The sequence below is a fragment of the Poeciliopsis prolifica genome, unplaced genomic scaffold, assembly GCF_027474105.1.
Source record: "Poeciliopsis prolifica strain line A6 unplaced genomic scaffold, Auburn_PproV2 SCAFFOLD011, whole genome shotgun sequence".
NCBI classification, from domain to species: domain Eukaryota; kingdom Metazoa; phylum Chordata; class Actinopteri; order Cyprinodontiformes; family Poeciliidae; genus Poeciliopsis; species Poeciliopsis prolifica.
The window spans coordinates 8,221,676-8,239,687 of record NW_026562386.1 but is presented as its reverse complement, the minus strand read 5'-3'; the positions used below and the strand labels follow the sequence as shown (position 1 = coordinate 8,239,687).

The 18,012-nt window shown below is 35.1% G+C and overlaps 1 protein-coding gene across 1 annotated transcript; it reads left to right on the top strand.

Annotated features, from left to right (window-relative positions):
* Positions 1-763: 763 nt before the first annotated feature.
* Positions 764-17,904, top strand: LOC129364378 (semaphorin-7A). Its single transcript, XM_055036956.1, has 14 exons — positions 764-904; positions 2,341-2,474; positions 2,575-2,619; positions 2,695-2,787; positions 3,013-3,097; positions 3,374-3,484; positions 4,180-4,322; positions 4,423-4,601; positions 5,154-5,256; positions 6,373-6,553; positions 8,657-8,772; positions 8,929-9,074; positions 11,582-11,664; positions 15,404-17,904. Exons 1-14 carry the CDS (start codon positions 820-822, stop codon positions 15,736-15,738), a joined length of 1,839 nt encoding a protein of 612 aa, XP_054892931.1. The 5' UTR covers positions 764-819; the 3' UTR covers positions 15,739-17,904.
* Positions 17,905-18,012: the final 108 nt, after the last annotated feature.

Here is an 18,012-nt window from a genome sequence, read left to right as displayed (position 1 = left end):
TTTAATCTGAGAATTCTGACTTTAACCTGAGAATTCTGACTTTAATCTAAGAATTCTGACTTTAATCTGAGAATTCTGACTTTAATCTGAGAATTCTGACTTTAATCTCAGAATTCTGACTTTAACCTGAGAATTCTGACTTTAATCTCAGAATTCTGACTTTAACCTGAGAATTCTGACTTTAATCTGAAAATTCTGACTTTAATCTCAGAATTCTGACTTTAATCTGAAAATTCTGGCTTTAATCTCAGAATTCTGACTTTAAAGTCAGGATTTGTTTTTTGTTGTTGTTGCTGTTTTTATATATATGTATATATATATATCTCACAAGACTGAAATTTGTTGCTTCAATCGATTATCTCAGTAAATCATTTCATGTTCCAATTTGCAGATAGTATCTCTAAAAAATAAACACATCAGTTTAGGTTCAAAATAGTGAGATTACTCAGTGGTTTAAAGCATAAAATAGACTGAGATGAATGTTTCATTACAAAAAAGGATATGTGGCAAACTGCCACCAGATGGCAGAAATTGAACAAGGTTTTAATCAGAGGAAGAGTCTGTTCTAATATATAAACTTTAACTTTACAGTTTGTATGTCCTTGAAAAGGTCTTAAAGATTACTTTAATTGTAAATGAAAACAGTTTAGTAAGAAAATAAATAACTGTAGTTGAACTGACAGTGGTTTTGTTTTGAAATCGTCAGTAAAAAAAACTCTTATCTCATTGGGGTTGGGTGTAATTCCAACCCCTCCCATCTCATTTAGTCCATGTGTGATCGACGGACGTCTTAGTACTGAATTAATTGCTTTGACAAAAATGTTCACTTTACTGCTTCTACTTTTCTCTTCTTGTTTAAACAAAGCGAGCTTCCATTCACCGAGGATGGTGTTCAAATACAAAGGTAAGACATATTTCTATTTCTGTTTTCTTTTTGTAAAGGGACTAAGTTCATCTCATATCAACTGCTCACACATGAGCACGACGTTCACTGCAGCCAGAAAGTGAACGATTCGGACCATAAAAGCCTTGCAACTGACTGGAGGGAGCTGGAATGGATCTCATAAGTTTAGGATTTGAAGACTGGTCTTCTTCCTGAGGCTGCTGTAAAGAAAGACAAAACAAATACATTTTTAAATCCAATATAAAACCGTGCACTAATGGTGGCATCATATTGCAATATATACTTTTAGTCTACACAGCTATAATATTAAAATATTATATCCCTGTAGATGGGTGGCAGTGCGGCACACACCTTAATCACCATTAAATGGACCGTATCATGCCAAACAGTCCCACCCTAGAAGAGAGTTTTGAACTTAATCCCCAGAGTTCAGGAGCAAAGACCTTAATCTTGAGTTGATCTTTGTGCCTTGTGAGTGGTAGATATTCTCAGTTAAATGTTGTTCCACTTTGAAATACTAAATTAAGATATAAAGGTAGTTGCTGGTCTTAAATTTAACAAATAAAATGTTTATATTATAAATTCAAGACCTGCTTATAAGTGAATATGGAGGAGCATTTTGATATGTTTATGCATATTCTAGTGGGATAGATAGACAAACACAGAATAGTGCATAACAGTAATGTGTAGGGAAAACCGTGATATGTCTATGCACAAAAAAAAAAAATCATTAGATATAATGTGTTAGTAATCACCATTCTGCTGCATTAAAAGAAGAACAGGAATTATAGCTGTGCCAACCAGCCTTGCCCATCTGAACACAGTCATGTCTTCCAATTTTTCTTTGCAAATGTTCAAGATTATTTGAACATCAAATTTCAAATAATCTTGGTGGAAGGTGAACAACCGCATGAGTCCCATGCAGGACCGCATGTATCCTGCATGGGACTCAAGTAGGACTCTTGTGTGGAAAGTAGCTTCAAGACAAAATAAAGATATCAGCATTTATCACATTATCTTAAACACATACATTGAATTTAAGAAGTTAGATCATGTGACAATTAATGATCAAACAATTAGCATTGGCTACCACCACCAACATGCCAAACAATAAAAACAACAATGTTTTCACTACTCACCAATTCCATATATGGTTGAGTGCTTGACAACTTCATGGCTCCAAGCTCACTGGGTATTCAGATCTACATAATTTTCATATTGTGAGTTTTAAAAGTGCAAAATAAACAAAGCAATAAACTAGATGTTCGTCATATTCATTTCACATTAAAATCTTGGAGAGTGATTAGTTTCATAACTCCTTGTTAAATTATGTCACATATTTTGATCAAGCAGGAATATTCAACAGCAGATCACATTGGTTGCAGATGTATATATATTGCAAGGCTAATATTTCCTCAACTTGTCCTTATTTGCAGAGGCTCCAGTGAAAAGGTTTCCATTGAGTGAACAAAATTTGCCAGTTCAGATTCTCTCGGGAGAATGGCCGGCTGATGTTACATCTGTTGAAAAGAACAACCTGACTTTCTACAACTTCAGTAACACCGAGCAGGTAGTTATTACATTTACATATGACTAAAACTGAGAAACTTAAACCGTTCCAGAACTATTCTGTCAGTAAGATTAATTTAGAAGCATATTGTCCTTCACAGGATCCTGAAGCCATGACGATCCAGTGGAAAGATTGCCCCGGAGAAGTGAGCATCACAGAAGTTCATCTATTCTGGTTCTGGTTCCAAAGTTATAAAGAAAAATGTTCTTTTGTCATCTAGGACTGCAAAATTGCAATGGTTCATCAGAGGGAAGCAGGAAAGCCGCTGTTTGTTTGTACCACCAAACGCAGGACAACGGATTGCTGTGACCTGGTAGGAAATTGCAGAAGTGTTGACAAGAACAGTTTTGCAGAAGAAGTTGCATTGTATTTCACATTATGATAAGAAGACAATAGCTCGGCTTGTAATAATTTCAAGACAAAATAGGAAATGTTCCTTTTTTTTTTTTTAACTAATGGGGGGGATGCAAGAATACATGTATTTATTGTTAAATCACATTGTGTTGCAAGATTGATTTGTGATTCCTCTTTTTTACAGGATTCATCAGGGTCACCCACATGTGGTAAAATCCAGTATTTTAGGGAATTCAACATTAAGGAGGGAGAAAAATCTGTTCTTGATGGTGAGTTTATTTTCACAATCTTTTTTGTTTCGCTCTGCTGTTTCTGCTATTTGCTTCATGTGTTTTCAGATCCTGTCAGATTTAAATTCTCACAGGAACATTTACTCTCCTCATCCTTATAGGCACTGCATTTCTTCAATGTCTGTGCTGTTACTTAATTCTCTCAGCTTGGATCTAATGGTATTCTCTTTCGCTGTGCTTCTAATCTATGTAGTATTTGTTAGACAGTACCTCAAATTTGAATCTGACATATAATATGTGCCTGTTCTGTTTCAGAAACTGATGCAAAAACAGATCTGTACCTTACTTCTTCTTCTGGAACTGACAAGTATGTTGGCATCTATAAGTTTGGAAGTAAAAGAGTGATCCCAGCCAATCACGAGAACGGTATTTACACACAGTATAACATGTTTTTTTTTATAGCTCTTTAACATGACATGTTTTTCAACATTAGCAAATATACATAGTATATATGGTGTTTGATTTTATCTCAGTATGAATCCAACTGTTGGAGAACATTAACAAAAAAAAGAGTATCAAGAAGATGAAGCAGGCGATGTGGAGAAAGTTAAAAGAGGGGTAGGTCTCTGTAGAAGATGTTCATCCTCCAGCAGAACAATGATCCTAAACCAACAATCAATCCTGGAATTATTTATACCAAATCATATTCATGTGTTGAAATGGTCCAGTCAAAGTTTTAACCTAAATCCAATTGTGAATCAGTTGGGGAAACTTGAAAAATGTTTTTTTTCCCCACAAAAGCTCTTCTTCCAATCTGAATTGATCTTAAGCTACTTTCCACACAAAAATGGGAACAATAGATGTGCAAATCTATTAGATGAGCTCACTTGAGCTTATGAAGGTGCTGTGACATCAAGATGGCTTCCAGCACTATGAATGCTGGAAGATGCAGTCTGATCTGTTTGCTTTGAAAAATAGGTTCCAACATCACAATTATGATTGATGTTTTATGTTGGGCAGGCACAAAAAATCCCATTAAAAGCCTCTCGATTTGGTGACTTATTGACAATTTTTGTTTTATGTAATCCAAGTCTACATTCTTTTGTTTTTCCTGTCTGTAGAGCAGTACTATTTGGGATTGGTTCTGAGCAAAAGAGAAGATGAGCCATTGCAGAACAAAGTTTATTCTTTCTATAAGCAGAAAAACAAAGACATAAGCCCGGGCACTAACATGTGGCTCCCCTTTGTCAGCCAAGTTTGCACGGTAAGATACTCAGAATGAGAAAATGTAATCAGATTCACTGTTCATGCTAACCAAAATCTGGATCGGGATGATTGATCACTCATCTGGTGGCTGTTTCCAGGCTGATATGGGGGGTCCCAAGAACAACCTGCAGTTTAGCTGGACGTCTCTGATGAATGCAAGGCTCTATTGTGGTAATCCAGGCAACAAACAACATTTCTTTGAGCTGGTAGATGTGGCTACTGTATATTCAGACCATTGGCAGGACACCAGAGTTTATGCACTATTCAGAAATGAATGGTAAGATGTCAATGTGCAAGAAAAGTCACTTTGAAAAATAAAACTTTCTTATTGTTATATTGACTGAAATCAAAGCTATGTAAACCGTTACATGAAATTTAAGTTGTTCATGTTTTGATATGAACGTAAATTAAATTATGTGCATTTTGCTAAAGCTGTGAACTGCCTGGAGTGTTTCTCTGGCACTATTTAAAAAGTAGCACTTGTGGTATAACCAGAATGACTTCTCAGCTGTTGTTTGCATGATAAACATTTGCAAGAATCATGTGCAGTCATGAGCAAACACGACACCGCCGCATACACCCATTGTGCAGACTGAAATGTGCAATATAAATTCTGAGCTAAAGTAAGAGGAATACTCTATGCTACCTATGCACTTTGTTTTTGAAAAGCTGTCAACATGGTCATTGCTAACACTTCCTCCATTTGTGCGTTAACTTTTCACAGTGTTTCTTAACCACTTTCAGGTCTGCAATCTTTTTTAATCCAAGAGCAGCTTCTCTTTGCAGCAGTGTCTCTGTAAACTCTGCTGACTATCATTTCTTTATGCAGGGGCATGAGTGCTGTGTGCATCTACACAATAGGAGACATTGAAAAAGTTTTCACCAGATCGCCATTTATTGGTTCAGACAAGAACGACGAGGAGAGGAAAAAGGTATATAAGTGAGACTAATTTGTAATATGAAATGCTCCATCTAGTGTGCAGGCATATCTCAAGAACTCAGAATAATGTCCAAAGTTAATTAATTTTGATAGTTAAATTCAATTGCTCCACTACATATAGAGTAATTATTTTTCAGTGTTTATGTCTAAAAAATGTTTTAAAAGAATTTTAATGCTAAAACGGTGTCTTCTGTCTGACAAAATCACAGAGAAAACCGCTGACTTGACACTTGTCAGCAGCAGACGGTCACTGACGCTTTCTATAAGTAGGGCATTGCTGAAGAAGCTGGTCATTCAGGATGTTGTTGCCACACATATTGACAGATAAGGAAAACGTGTTAGAAAATGTGCACCAATAACAAAAATAACTGCAGACTTGAGAAGATTAAAAAAGAAGCCTGTTTTAAGTGTTTGAGGGAAATTCTTAAGATAAGAACTGCAGCCAGAGCCACTCCTTCAAAAATCACCAGATGGTTGTATCTAGGAAATAAGCTACATATCAGTTCAGGACATCAATTTCATTGCTTGAAACTGATGTTGATGGTTGAGGGAACTCAACTATCCAACCAGACACAATATCAGAAGGATCTTGAAAAACGATTTGACTATTTCTCAGGTCTAAAGGTCACTTCAGATGAAAGCAAATTTTGCATTTCATTCCATTTTATGAAGTCCCAAGTCAGTCCAGTAAATCTTTGAGCACTCCATGTTTCCTGTTTTGTTAAAATTTTCTGGCATGCTTAATTTTGGGGTTTTTATCAGTTAAAGGCCATCATTATCAAAATTACCAGAATAAATGACAAAATTACATCACTCTGTGTAATAAATGAGGCAAAACATTTATGAAATTCTTACTTACTGAGATAGACCTGTATTCTCTAGAAATTATTCTATGTTTGCATTACATTTGAGTTGCATTTACTTTGTTACAAATTAAACTAGAAATATTTCCTTTCCTGTGACACCTTCTCAGTACAAGTTATTGTATTTTGAATTTTAAATCAGCCTGTCTGTATCTGTGAAAACAAATAGCCCCTCTGGGAGTCACCTCTTAATTAGCAACATGTTGATACATGTTTTTTCTAATGTATGAACTTTGTGCCTTCAGTGTGTTCCTGACAGCACCAAGATTTCTACTGACATCCTCAGGAGAGTCGAAAAAGTTTCAGAGATGAAGGAGTGGGTGAAGCCCAAGTTGGGCCCAGTTCTCTTCAACCATCACAACTACACCCGAATCTTAGTTGATGCTTCCCCAGAAAATCAACACACAGTCATGTTTCTCTCTCTGAGTAAGTACAAGTTTTCTAAACTAGTTATGAAATGAGCAGAAGTTATCAAATAACCTTAAGAACATGTCAGACAAATATTTGTAAGTTTGTAAATTCAAAAAGTAGAGATGAGTCAAGCCACTGTAGAATTGGGCTGAGCTGAATGAATAATGACCTATGGAATTTTAAGCTGGGCTTTTGGTGCGACTAAATAATGACTAAGTGGGAATCTTGCTGTATTAGTTGATTTCATTTCACAGAATTGATTCATTTCAGCTTAGTTTAATTTTTTTTCTTACTTCTCTGAAGTTTTCTGCTTACTGGTAGAACTCTCTCTGATTAGTTTTAGATTTATGGTCATGCCTTGAAAGCTTAAATATAACTTGTATTGGGTTAGCAAGTACATTTTGTACCTCTTCCCCTTGTTGCTCACACATCAGGTTTTTAAAACAGCAGAGAAACTTGTGCTTCTGAGATGAACTAATATAGGACCTAAAGCTAATTCAACCTGAACTACTAACTCTCTCAGGGATTAGTATCTTTTGATTTTACCATAGGGGAAATCATTAGATTCCCTAATGATTCATTTATATATATAAAAACAAACAGTCCCTTATTCCCATGGTGATTTCATCACAATGGGGAAGGAAAGAGTGTCAAGAAAAAGTCCAAATTGCATGGTAATAATTTTGCATGTGACTGAGATAAAGAAGCATGTTCTCCTTTTCCAATGCATTTTGATCATTGGTGACTCTTTTAGAAAACCCATCTAGAAAGTCCAAATGTTTTGCCTGTTTTGCCACTTAAAGCTTCGGCTGTCTGGGGTTTTCTGTACGAGTTTCCCATAATCCTCATCATGAGGTTACTTCTTTGAATATGTTTTGATCAGCAGAGGGAAGAAGATTCTCTGGGAAGATGTTTGGGCGAATGGCTGTGAAGTTGTGCTGAACGAACCAAAGCGTGATGCTTCCACCTCTGGGCTCAATCGTTCAGATAGTGTTACATCCAACATTTCTCTGCTAAACTCAAGAGAGCGAAGGCGAAATAAAACAACTTGACTTTGGTCTCTTTCGACCGTGGCATTTTGTATCAAGCCTTTTATTAGTTATTTATATGTTCACCTGCAAACTTGATTGATTTGTATTAGAGGTGGGCATTTATTGTGTTGTTTATCATTTAATGTGATCAATATGTTATCATAAGAATTTTCATTTTTTGTTGTCAGAATAAATTCAGTTCAGCAAAACATTATAATGATAGACAGACAGACAGATTGTGAGCTTAAGGGTAATAAAAATGTGTTGTGCGAGGGGGTTCAAGAACTCATTTATTTTTAGTGACATACAAATCAACTTGTTTTATTTAATTTTGATTTTTTGGATTTTTGGTTAATATTCTTATTTTATGTTAGCTTTAAATAATTATTAAAAAAGCAGACTGGTTCTTTTGGGACAAGGATCTAACATGCATTTAGATCCTTGTCTAAGGAGTGTCTGTTTTTTTTGGGCTCTGTTACACATTTAAATTTATCATTGATGTGTAACTTCCTGGCAGTCAAACATTTGCTATGAAAATTTTGACATCATTGTGAAGTTGACCAATGATGGTTCCTGAATCACCACAATAAGTTAAAAAATAGCTTTTACACAAAGTTATTCTATTCTTAGCACAGAATCATACGTTTGTATTTCCAGTTAATAATAAAACAATATTTTAAGCTCAACTATTGCATCATACCAATACAAAAAGAAAAACATAAATGTGAATAAACGTAAAGTATGTTTACAAATTGCTAAAAGCTATTTTCAAAAATCTACTTTTACAATTAATCTTATTAATTGGCACTGTATAATAATTATTTTGTTCAGTTTTTTCTATTACTAATGTCTTCAAGACATGTACATCACTTTGGTTGCCTTAGGTTATTTTATAAATAACGAAATAATTGATTTGATGTAGCTGTGGATTTCCCAATGATTGTTTCCCAATTTCTTGTCCGGGAAGTGTTGCAGAACGCTGAAGTCAAAAGTTAAGATTCATTTACACCCGTAGGGGACAAAAAGTTCTGGGTGTGAAGGCAGGTGTGTGTCATCATCTTCCCTTTATGTTGTGCCCTTTAACCAGGTAATGGTGCTATTCACAAGGCATTACAGATGGAAAGTCATTCATTTGTCATCGCTGAGTATCAACCTTTCAACCACTCAGCCCACATTCTCAACCTCGTCCTTAACCCCTCTACTGTGAGTAACAAGTGAACTAATCCACCCACACAAAAGTAGGAGTTAGTGCTTGGAATGATTTTATTGAGATATTATTCCAGGTTTGAAAGAATTATGAAAAAACTGTTTTGAAATAGTTATTTTTATTATTAAAATGTGTGTGAATCTTTGTTACAGAAAAAGCTGTATGTGAACTCACAAACTGAGCTGGTCCAAATTGACGTGGGAAACTGTGGCCAGTATGGAAACAACTGTCAGGATTGTGTTCTGTCCAGAGATCCATACTGTGGCTGGAAAAAGAAACAATGCACCTCTGAGACGAGGTAAGACCCCAAGGCTTCATTCGACCACCGATCTCTGTCTTTTGGAGTAAACATAATCCAACACAGAGGTTTATTGACACCTCACAGACTCTCTTACCAGTACAATAAAACCATTTAATAAACTTTAACTATTTTTATTACCTAAAAACAAAAGTATATTTCCGAAGACTAACTTGACAACATTACTACAATTATAATCTGGTTGACACATGTTTTTCTTTTTTTTTTTTAAAAAAAAGGATTAGGTCATGCTTGAGGATTATGTACATGTGTGCCATTAAGGGTTTGAATCCTATTATTTTGTATATTTTATCCTTAATTCAAACTTGAGTGAATTATTCTGTAACAGAAAAAATGACTATAAGAAATGAAGTCAACTGCAGGATTTGAAGGTGCTGAACACCAAACACATTTTTTAACTAGCAGTTTGCAGCTCTTCCACTTTGTCAGTGTCCATTGCCACAAAGCGTTGCTTGTATAATGACTAAACCTTGTGACACATCCTTGATGACGAAATACACGGCAGTGTGTATTTCCTCAGGTCTGTCCAAGCCTGCAGAGTTATCACTGGATGCTTATTTTGTAATTGGACCAACTGCTACATGAGTTACAACAAAGCTGCACCTACTGAAGGAAGGTAGAGCAGTTCTTTGACAATATATCAACAATATAGTGTTGATTATTTAAATATAGAAAAATCATTCAGCAGCTTTTCATTTCATGGTCATACACATATGACAAGTAAGTGAATCTGATGACATTTTGTGTTTCTTATCTACCCAGTTGTAACAATAGTCTTTTTGTGAACCACTTTGCTACTTAACTCTGTACCAATGCTGAAGCTTATTGGTCAGAATTCAGTGTAGCAGAAAACATTACAGTTTTGCTTGCACACCACTTTGAATTCTGACCAGTAATGTGACTTGCGTCAGATGCGTGACTTGCTTCTCTGTCTCCTGACTGTAATATGTCATGGCATTTTCACTTTCTGCATGTTTTCGTAAACAGTAGGGAGTAGAAATATTTCATAGGGATTTGCAAACTATCTGTGGAAGAACTGAAAACTATGCACCACTTTATATTAAATCAAGGGTGCGCATCAGTGATTGTGGTTTACCTAAATTCAAAAAATTGACTAACACACAACTGGGTCGGTTTCATAAATCATTCAGCAGCATTTTGTTTCACAGTGCAGCACCTTTGAAAGGAAAACCCACTACTTGACACTTCGCACCCACCTAAACATTCCCATGGAGGTGTGAGTGCAGAAACACACCTCCATGAGAATGAGTCATTTTATATCAAAGAGTCGTTTTATATCAAGATAAAATTACTAACATTTTTATAGGAATTTATTCATTTCAGTTGTTTATAAAACAGAGATTAGCTTTAAATGTAATTACAAGATTCCGTAGAAGACGGGCACATTAATGATTAAAAAAATAATGGAATCCAACTGTGTCTAAAATCAGTTCAGATAAATCCAATCCATCCCAAAGTCATCCAGTTAAATCAAAAACTGTCAATCTAAGGTGACCCAGCTGACTTTGATAGAGTAAATGACTTTCCAGTTTTTGTTGCTACTACAACAAATTGTAATAACAAATTGTAAGCCTCAATCCAACAAAATCTTTGTTCAACTCTTTATCACAGGAGTTTTTATTACATGAATTTAATTTCTAAAATATTACTAATGGGAACTTTTTTTCCCCTCATTATGTGGTAGTTTGGAGTTACCCACAAAATGTGACTGCATGTGAATCATAAACAAAAAATAAATAGGTTAGTTAGTTAGTTAGTTAGTTAGTTAGTTAGTTAGTTAGTTAGTTAGTTAGTTAGTTAGTTAGTTAGTTAGTTAGTTAGTTAGTTAGTTAGTCTAAAGTTGAAAAGCTGCAACAGACATTTGCTTACCCTTTGAACATCAAACTGAAAGCTGAACTGAAGTTGCTGCATTGTTGCGCTGGTGCACATGGGGGGAAATGCAGTCGTTGCCGACCTTTTTTTCTACTTCACATGAGACCCTCTGAAACCACAGAACAGTATATGCATTCACAGTATGTAGTGCAGCAGGTTGCAAGCTCTGAATAGGAGAGCCAAGGGGGATGGGTGTTAGATGATTGAGTTATAAAACTTCATTCACAGCCTTGAGTCAGTTTAATGCCACTGACTGTGTTTGTGGGCTCAAGGAACGGCTGACAAAGGGTGATTAACAGAAGACAATGTGGAAAACATACTAACTCTTTGAAGATTTTGAAGTAATATGAGTTACACCACATTTAATTCCCCTTTTGGGATAAATAAAGTATGTTTCAATTGAATAGCGTTTAAATTACAGGACTTTACAGTGGCTCACGACATTGAGCCACTGTAATGTTTTGCTCCACCAAAGCTTGTGCCATTTTGTAGCGCAACAGCTTACAGGTGTGCAGTTGAAATACAATTTGCATTTTTAAAGATAGCAAGCACTTCCTGTAGCATTTCTAATTGATATTCCTTCTATTTTGCAGTGGTACACTTCAGGATGTCATCCATGGGAACCATAGCATTTGCTTAGAAGATCAAGCATCATCACTTCCACGCTTAGCTGAAGGTACTGACATATTTATGAGTGAACTTGCCTGTTTTATTGAAAATCAAGACTGTCAAGTGTTCATGTATAAACATGAACACTTGACAAAGAACTTTGCTTTGGGTTCAGGGTGACCGAATTAACTACCTTTAACATCAATGCATTCAAAGTACGTTTATTGTTTCAAAATGTAAAAAACTAAGGACATTTTCAGAAATATGCCTGCTTGTGTTTTACATTCAGAAAATGGTAATTTTACCTTTTGTAGCAAGATCTAACCAAATGCACTTTAACCAATCAACAAAAGCAAACCAAAATTAGGTTAACATGACATTGAGTCATGCAGGGTTCTGTTTTCTCATGAGATAAAACATCATGAGCCATTTTGTGACTTCTGTATTTTTTTGGTTCCTGTGTCATTTGACTTATCAGCAGCTTCTCCCACTTGCCATTAATGTTAAGCTTCCACTGAACCAGTAATCCTAACCCTAACCGTAAGTTGTAAAAGTTTCATACCATATGACTTTGATATTGCCCTGCTGATAGTTTGATCATATACTAAACAGTTCATGGATACATGCAGGCAGGGACCCTTTTGTATAAATTACTGCGTCAACAGGGAAGGCATGGAGGTGATTCACCATTATTGCTAATCCACAGCAGTTTGTTATTGGTATACACCCTGCATATCTACTTGTAGAAGATATTGTAAATAATCCATCGTGCTGTTTGAATGAACTTTAGCATAATATAGCAGAATTTTTTTTCTTTATTTAGCTCTCATAACTACCAAACTCAGTCTGCTCTCTGCAGTTAGCTATGCAACACCTTCTTTACAATAAGCTCTGCACCAACCTTTGTATAGCTTCTTGTTGGGTCTTGTTATTAGCGAGATGCAAGACTGGGTTATCTATAGTGTGATCATAGGGCAGCTTGCTTGAGACACCCAGCTGGACAGCTTCCTCTGAAACAAACTTGGTGAAAACAAATCTAATATATAGCAAATTTGATGAAGTTTCTGTTATGGTTTTGACTTTAACCAGTGCTAGACTTCCCTTATAAGTCTGTTCACCATTTAAAGCAGTTTCCTCCAAATTTTCTTTAACAAAATGACCGCAGTTTTTGTTTTGGTAAATACTGTTATTTTGTCTTAAGGGGACTATTAACTTTGGATTCATCACATTTCTGTTACTATGCAAATAGGCATCTTGTTCTCCTGTGGAAAAAAACAGAGACCAAACATTTGGTCTCCGTTTACACTACAACTAAAGTGTATTATACAAACTTGTTTAATTTGAGCAATATTATCTTATCTCACATCCTCCAGCTGTTCTATGGTGCTGAGAGAGCTTCCTGTGCACAGAGTTCACCACCAACTATAATGGACGATTTCAGCATCCACAAAAATGCCTTCCATCTGGATTTTGTTTGATCAACTTCCAAATGTCCAAATATATAGATTAGCTCTGTTTTCTTGTTCTTGTTAAACCGGTGTTGTCCTTACCAAACACATCACATTCAATGACAATGTTTTATTAAGTTTCCCATCAGTATGCGATCCCTCGTTTTATGTTACTCTTATTTAGATCCTGTTCCTTCTCGTTCCACGCTTTGATTTATTTCAGTTGTTTACGGTTTCTGTAAAGTCTTTTTGGGTTTCCTTTTTATTTTTCAAATAACTTTGGTTCCCACAGCCTGAAAACTGTCCTCAATTTTGGTTCGACATCTGCTTAATATTTTGAAGTTTTATGATGTTTTACCAAAGGTTCATCTAAACCACTTAGAATATTCTCAAAGGTTTTTGACAGGAGAGTAGGCTACAATAGGTCATTGCAGAAAAGCTGGGTGTGAAGAAAAATACTGTAGTCAAGCATGTTACTGGACCGTTTATTGCAAAGAAAACATGTTGGAGCAAAAAGTTCACAATCAACAGTGATAACTGTGGCATAAATAAGCTTGTGCATGGATCAAATTGATCAAATTGTGAAGAGAATTTGATCAGCTAAGATACTTTTGCTTAGTAGACTCTCTTTTTGAAGTACTGTTTTTTTCATTTGGAAATCAAATCCCAGAGTTGGAAAGAAGCAGCTGTGTAGGGAAATGAACAGACATGTTTAAACTGAAGGTGGTTATAACAAAAGGAAGGAAGATCAATGACAAAATAAAGCAGGAAAATTACTTAACCAGAACATAGAACATAGAGAAACAAAGAAAATATGAGAAAAAACTCAAAGTAGAAAAAAGGAACTCTTTTTTTTTTTTTTTTTTTTGCTGCAATAGATGGTTCTGTACACAGACAGACCAAACCTTGAGGGCTTGCCAGCATGACACACTTCATATCTGGTAAAAATAACCAATCTTTAGTGGCCTACTTCCCTAGTAACTATGTAGCCACAGTCTTCTCAGAATTGTTTTACGTATGCTGGGTTACAATTATGATTGTATCTAAAGAGAAGTTATCTTTTAATCATGAAAACAAATGCTCAAAATACATCAAATACACATTTTGTTTGTATAAACTTTATAGGAAGTAGCATCAATCTGTAGAAGACTGGAAATGAACTTGTATTTTAATTTCCTTTAGAAGTAAAAAATATAAATGTGTTGCTTTTATTTGTACTTACCCCTGTATTGACTGCTTTGTAGAACCACATTATACTAAACTGCAGCTGTGAGTCCTTTACCTCCTCCAGCTTTGCACATTTACAGACTGAAGTTTTCTACTTTTTTCTTTTTAAAGTAGCATAATCTCTTTCAGCGTGAATAGAAAGTGTCTCTTTGAGCACCAATTTTCAGATACGATCAGAAATCCCTGGTTAGATTTCGGTCTAAATATATAAATATGTTTTAATCTCAACGTTTGTGATTCCGGCTGCATTTGTAGGTTATGTTTCGAGTGGAATTGTAAAACTCTTCTCCGGTCTACAATAACATTTCTTCCACTATTGCCTCGTACTTAGCCCCAGATATCTTCTCATGACCGAGGACCAGCTAGTAACAATTGATGAAGTGAAGGCATGAGAACTAGATAAGCAAGAGACTAACTGAAACAAAAATAATGTTATTTAAATAAAAAATTCCAAACACACCCAGAAAATAACCGAGAGAAAAAAAACATGACAAGAGGACAACTATACTCCACAAACAAAGAAGCAAAGAGTATGAATAGCAGAAACCTGTGGAGCATAAAATCCCATGACAAACACCACCAACACTCACAGATCATGACACAGAATGATGCTGCCACCACCGTGTTTCACAGAGGATGTTCATCACCACCAAATTTTCTTTCTTGTCTTAGCAGAGCAACTGCTTACACGTATCTGGTGTCCAATATAAAAAAAAATAAAAAATAAAAAAACCCGCTATACTCTTTACTTTAATGCTTATTTTAGCATAGTATTCTTTGATACACTTCACCTTCTTATTTGGAAAAAATGATCAACTATGCAAAATTTTTAGTTCACTTCACAATTATGTGCTACTTTGTGTTTGTCTACCCACAAAATTCCAGTGAAATTAACTTTATCATAATGTGACAAAGTAAAAGGGTAATATGCAAAACACCAAACTGATAAAAGTGAATGCATTACTTTCTTTCCACTGTCAGTGAAATTTAACTTGTCCTTCCTGTTCTGAAGGAGAAGGTTAGATCACAAGCAGAGCAGTGATCCAAGTTAAATAACAAATTAATCAGGGACACATTTCAGAAACAAAGATGCAATAAATTCTGAACTTATGTTTTTCTTATGTTTTTCAGGCACCAAAAGTCACGTAGACAACTCAATGAAAAAGATCACAGTTACCTCTGAGTCCAGCTACTTTCTACGATGTCCAGTTTCATCCCATTATGCCCAGTATACCTGGAAAACTCCTGAGGGCTCCAGTTCCTGTAACCCAAAGTATGACGAGTGTCTTTTGCTGATCGACAGCATGACTTCCAATCATCAGGGAATGTATAAATGCGAGTCTGAGGAAATGGGCTATCGAAAAGTCCTGGCAAAGTACGAGCTGACACCTTCATCTGCAGGCCGGACATTTTGTCCAACTGTCTGGATTTTTGTTGCAGCTGTTTTGAGAATTGTCTGGTTTTAGTTTAGAGCCTTTAACCACATTTTTAATCTTAAAACAAGCTCCAACAGAGCTTGATGTCATTGTGGTGAAACAGACTCGCCAAAGTGAAAATATTGTTGCAAAAAGAGAGAAAAATAGTCATGTATAAATGTGAAACAAATTCAAAGGTCACTTTAGCACCAGCACTGTTCTCATGTTCTCATGAGCAAAACTGCTCAGCGCATTTGTTAAAAGCTGAAAAAGGACTTCAGGAAGTCTTAGCATCCTGGTATAGGTCTCCTGAAATAAGAAGTCCGTACTTCCTTTTTCAGTACAAAAGGAAGTGTGTTTTGGCCACAAAACACAGGTCTGAAATGTTGAAAAAAAAAAAAAAAAAACATTTAATTTACATTTACCTGCCACCTGACGTCTCCAATGTATCTTAGTTTCTTTAGACGGCAGACATACAAAACTCTGATTGGGGCTATTAGGAGAGGGATTGTAAACTTGCATTATGAATTAAGACAAATTTAGTGACATGCTACAGCAGCAGAACCAGGCAGGTGCAGAAAGGCCCAACGCCTTTGTACCACATGGGAGTGTCGAAGAGATATAAATATTTTTTTGCAAAGTGTGGTTATTTCAGTTTGTGGGCTTTTTAAATATATGATGCTATTTTTTTTTCAATAAGACATATTTGCTGTCTGAGTGCTGTGGATAAGGGATGATATCACAAGAGACATTTTAAAATTGTGCTTTTGTCTGTACGAGAGATGATGCAAAATTTTTGGCAGACATGCAAGCAGCTTATCTTTCATCAGTCATGTAAGCAATATCTGTTTGTCTTTTTTGCATATCTGGCACAATATGTCTACTGTTTAAAGAAGTATAACAAGTTTGAGAAGTTGTCAATCTAGTCATACTGATGTCATCCATCATGAGAATCAACTTCTAGATATGCTTAATGTTTATAATGAGCCAACGCTGCAGTATTTACTTCAATGACTTTCAATTATATTTTAATATCTGTAGTTATGATGTTTATTCTATCACTCTCATTTTGTCTGTTAAAATTAATTTTTGTGTCTCAGTTTTGCTATGAATTGTTAAAAATTCAGCCAGGAGTTTTAAAAGCATGATTTCAAGCAGGCAATTGCCATAATAAATTATTAGTATCAGTATCAGTCAGTCACTGTGTGGTAAAGATGACATCCGGTTGGAAAACCTTAATCAAACACAATGCTCCAAACATTGTATTTGATTAATAGAATGTTTGTTGTTGATTTTACTGTGAAAAGAAACACCTGGGTTGGATCGTCCGACAGCAGAAACATCGATTGTAGTCAGAATAAGGCAACATTTGACATCAGTATTAAAGATCCATTTTTGTGTTTTACAAGTGGGTTTAGTTAATTTTAGAATAACCTCATTTATAGCCTGTAGTCAGTCATAGCAAACTCAACATTAAAATGATCATTAATATTGTTTTGTTTTCATCTTTAAGCATCTTTCAGTTACTTTTTAATGTTTAAACATATTTCCAAATAATTGTGTAAAGTTAATTTGATCTTTATTTCATATTGTACAAACATGTAAAAGTTTGGTTAGTGTTACATACCCCATCATCAAGAGAAATTATGTGTGGTAGCATGTGGTCTTAATAATTCACAAACCAATATGTTTATGTCACGCGTGAAAAGTAAATATAGGGACACATTTGAACTTTCACTGGAACTACCTCATTGACCATGACCTTTGAATTTCACCACATTGAGCCATTCTGTATCGTTGAATGTCTTTTTCTAGAGAACTGAAATAAAAAGAGAGTCATCATTTCTGAAATGTTGTTTAGAAATACATTTTTCATACATAATGTAAGATAGCTGGCCTAACATTGTGTTCTTCAAATAATGTTTGATTAGTTTGTCTTTATTATATTATATATTATGTTATAATAATTATGACTATATTATATTATAATAATTATTGTCTTTTTTGTGTAATAAAGTTTATTCTTTTAATAAAGCCAAAAAAAGACAAAACAACATTTTTTTTAATATCTCAACCATGTGATCTTGTCTTTTCCTCTACGATTTGATGGGTGATGAGGTTGACTGAAAGAATTTGTCCTTCATTATTTAATCATTACTCTGTTGATAATTATTTCTTATGAATCCTACTTATTTTCTTAATAAACAATCTTCACAATTTGCTGTTCTGAGTTGAATTGCCTCTGTGATACATGAGAGAAGAAAAGGGGGCAAAAATATCCCAAAAGAATTGCAGCTCAATTTATATTGAATGACAAGTGGCTCT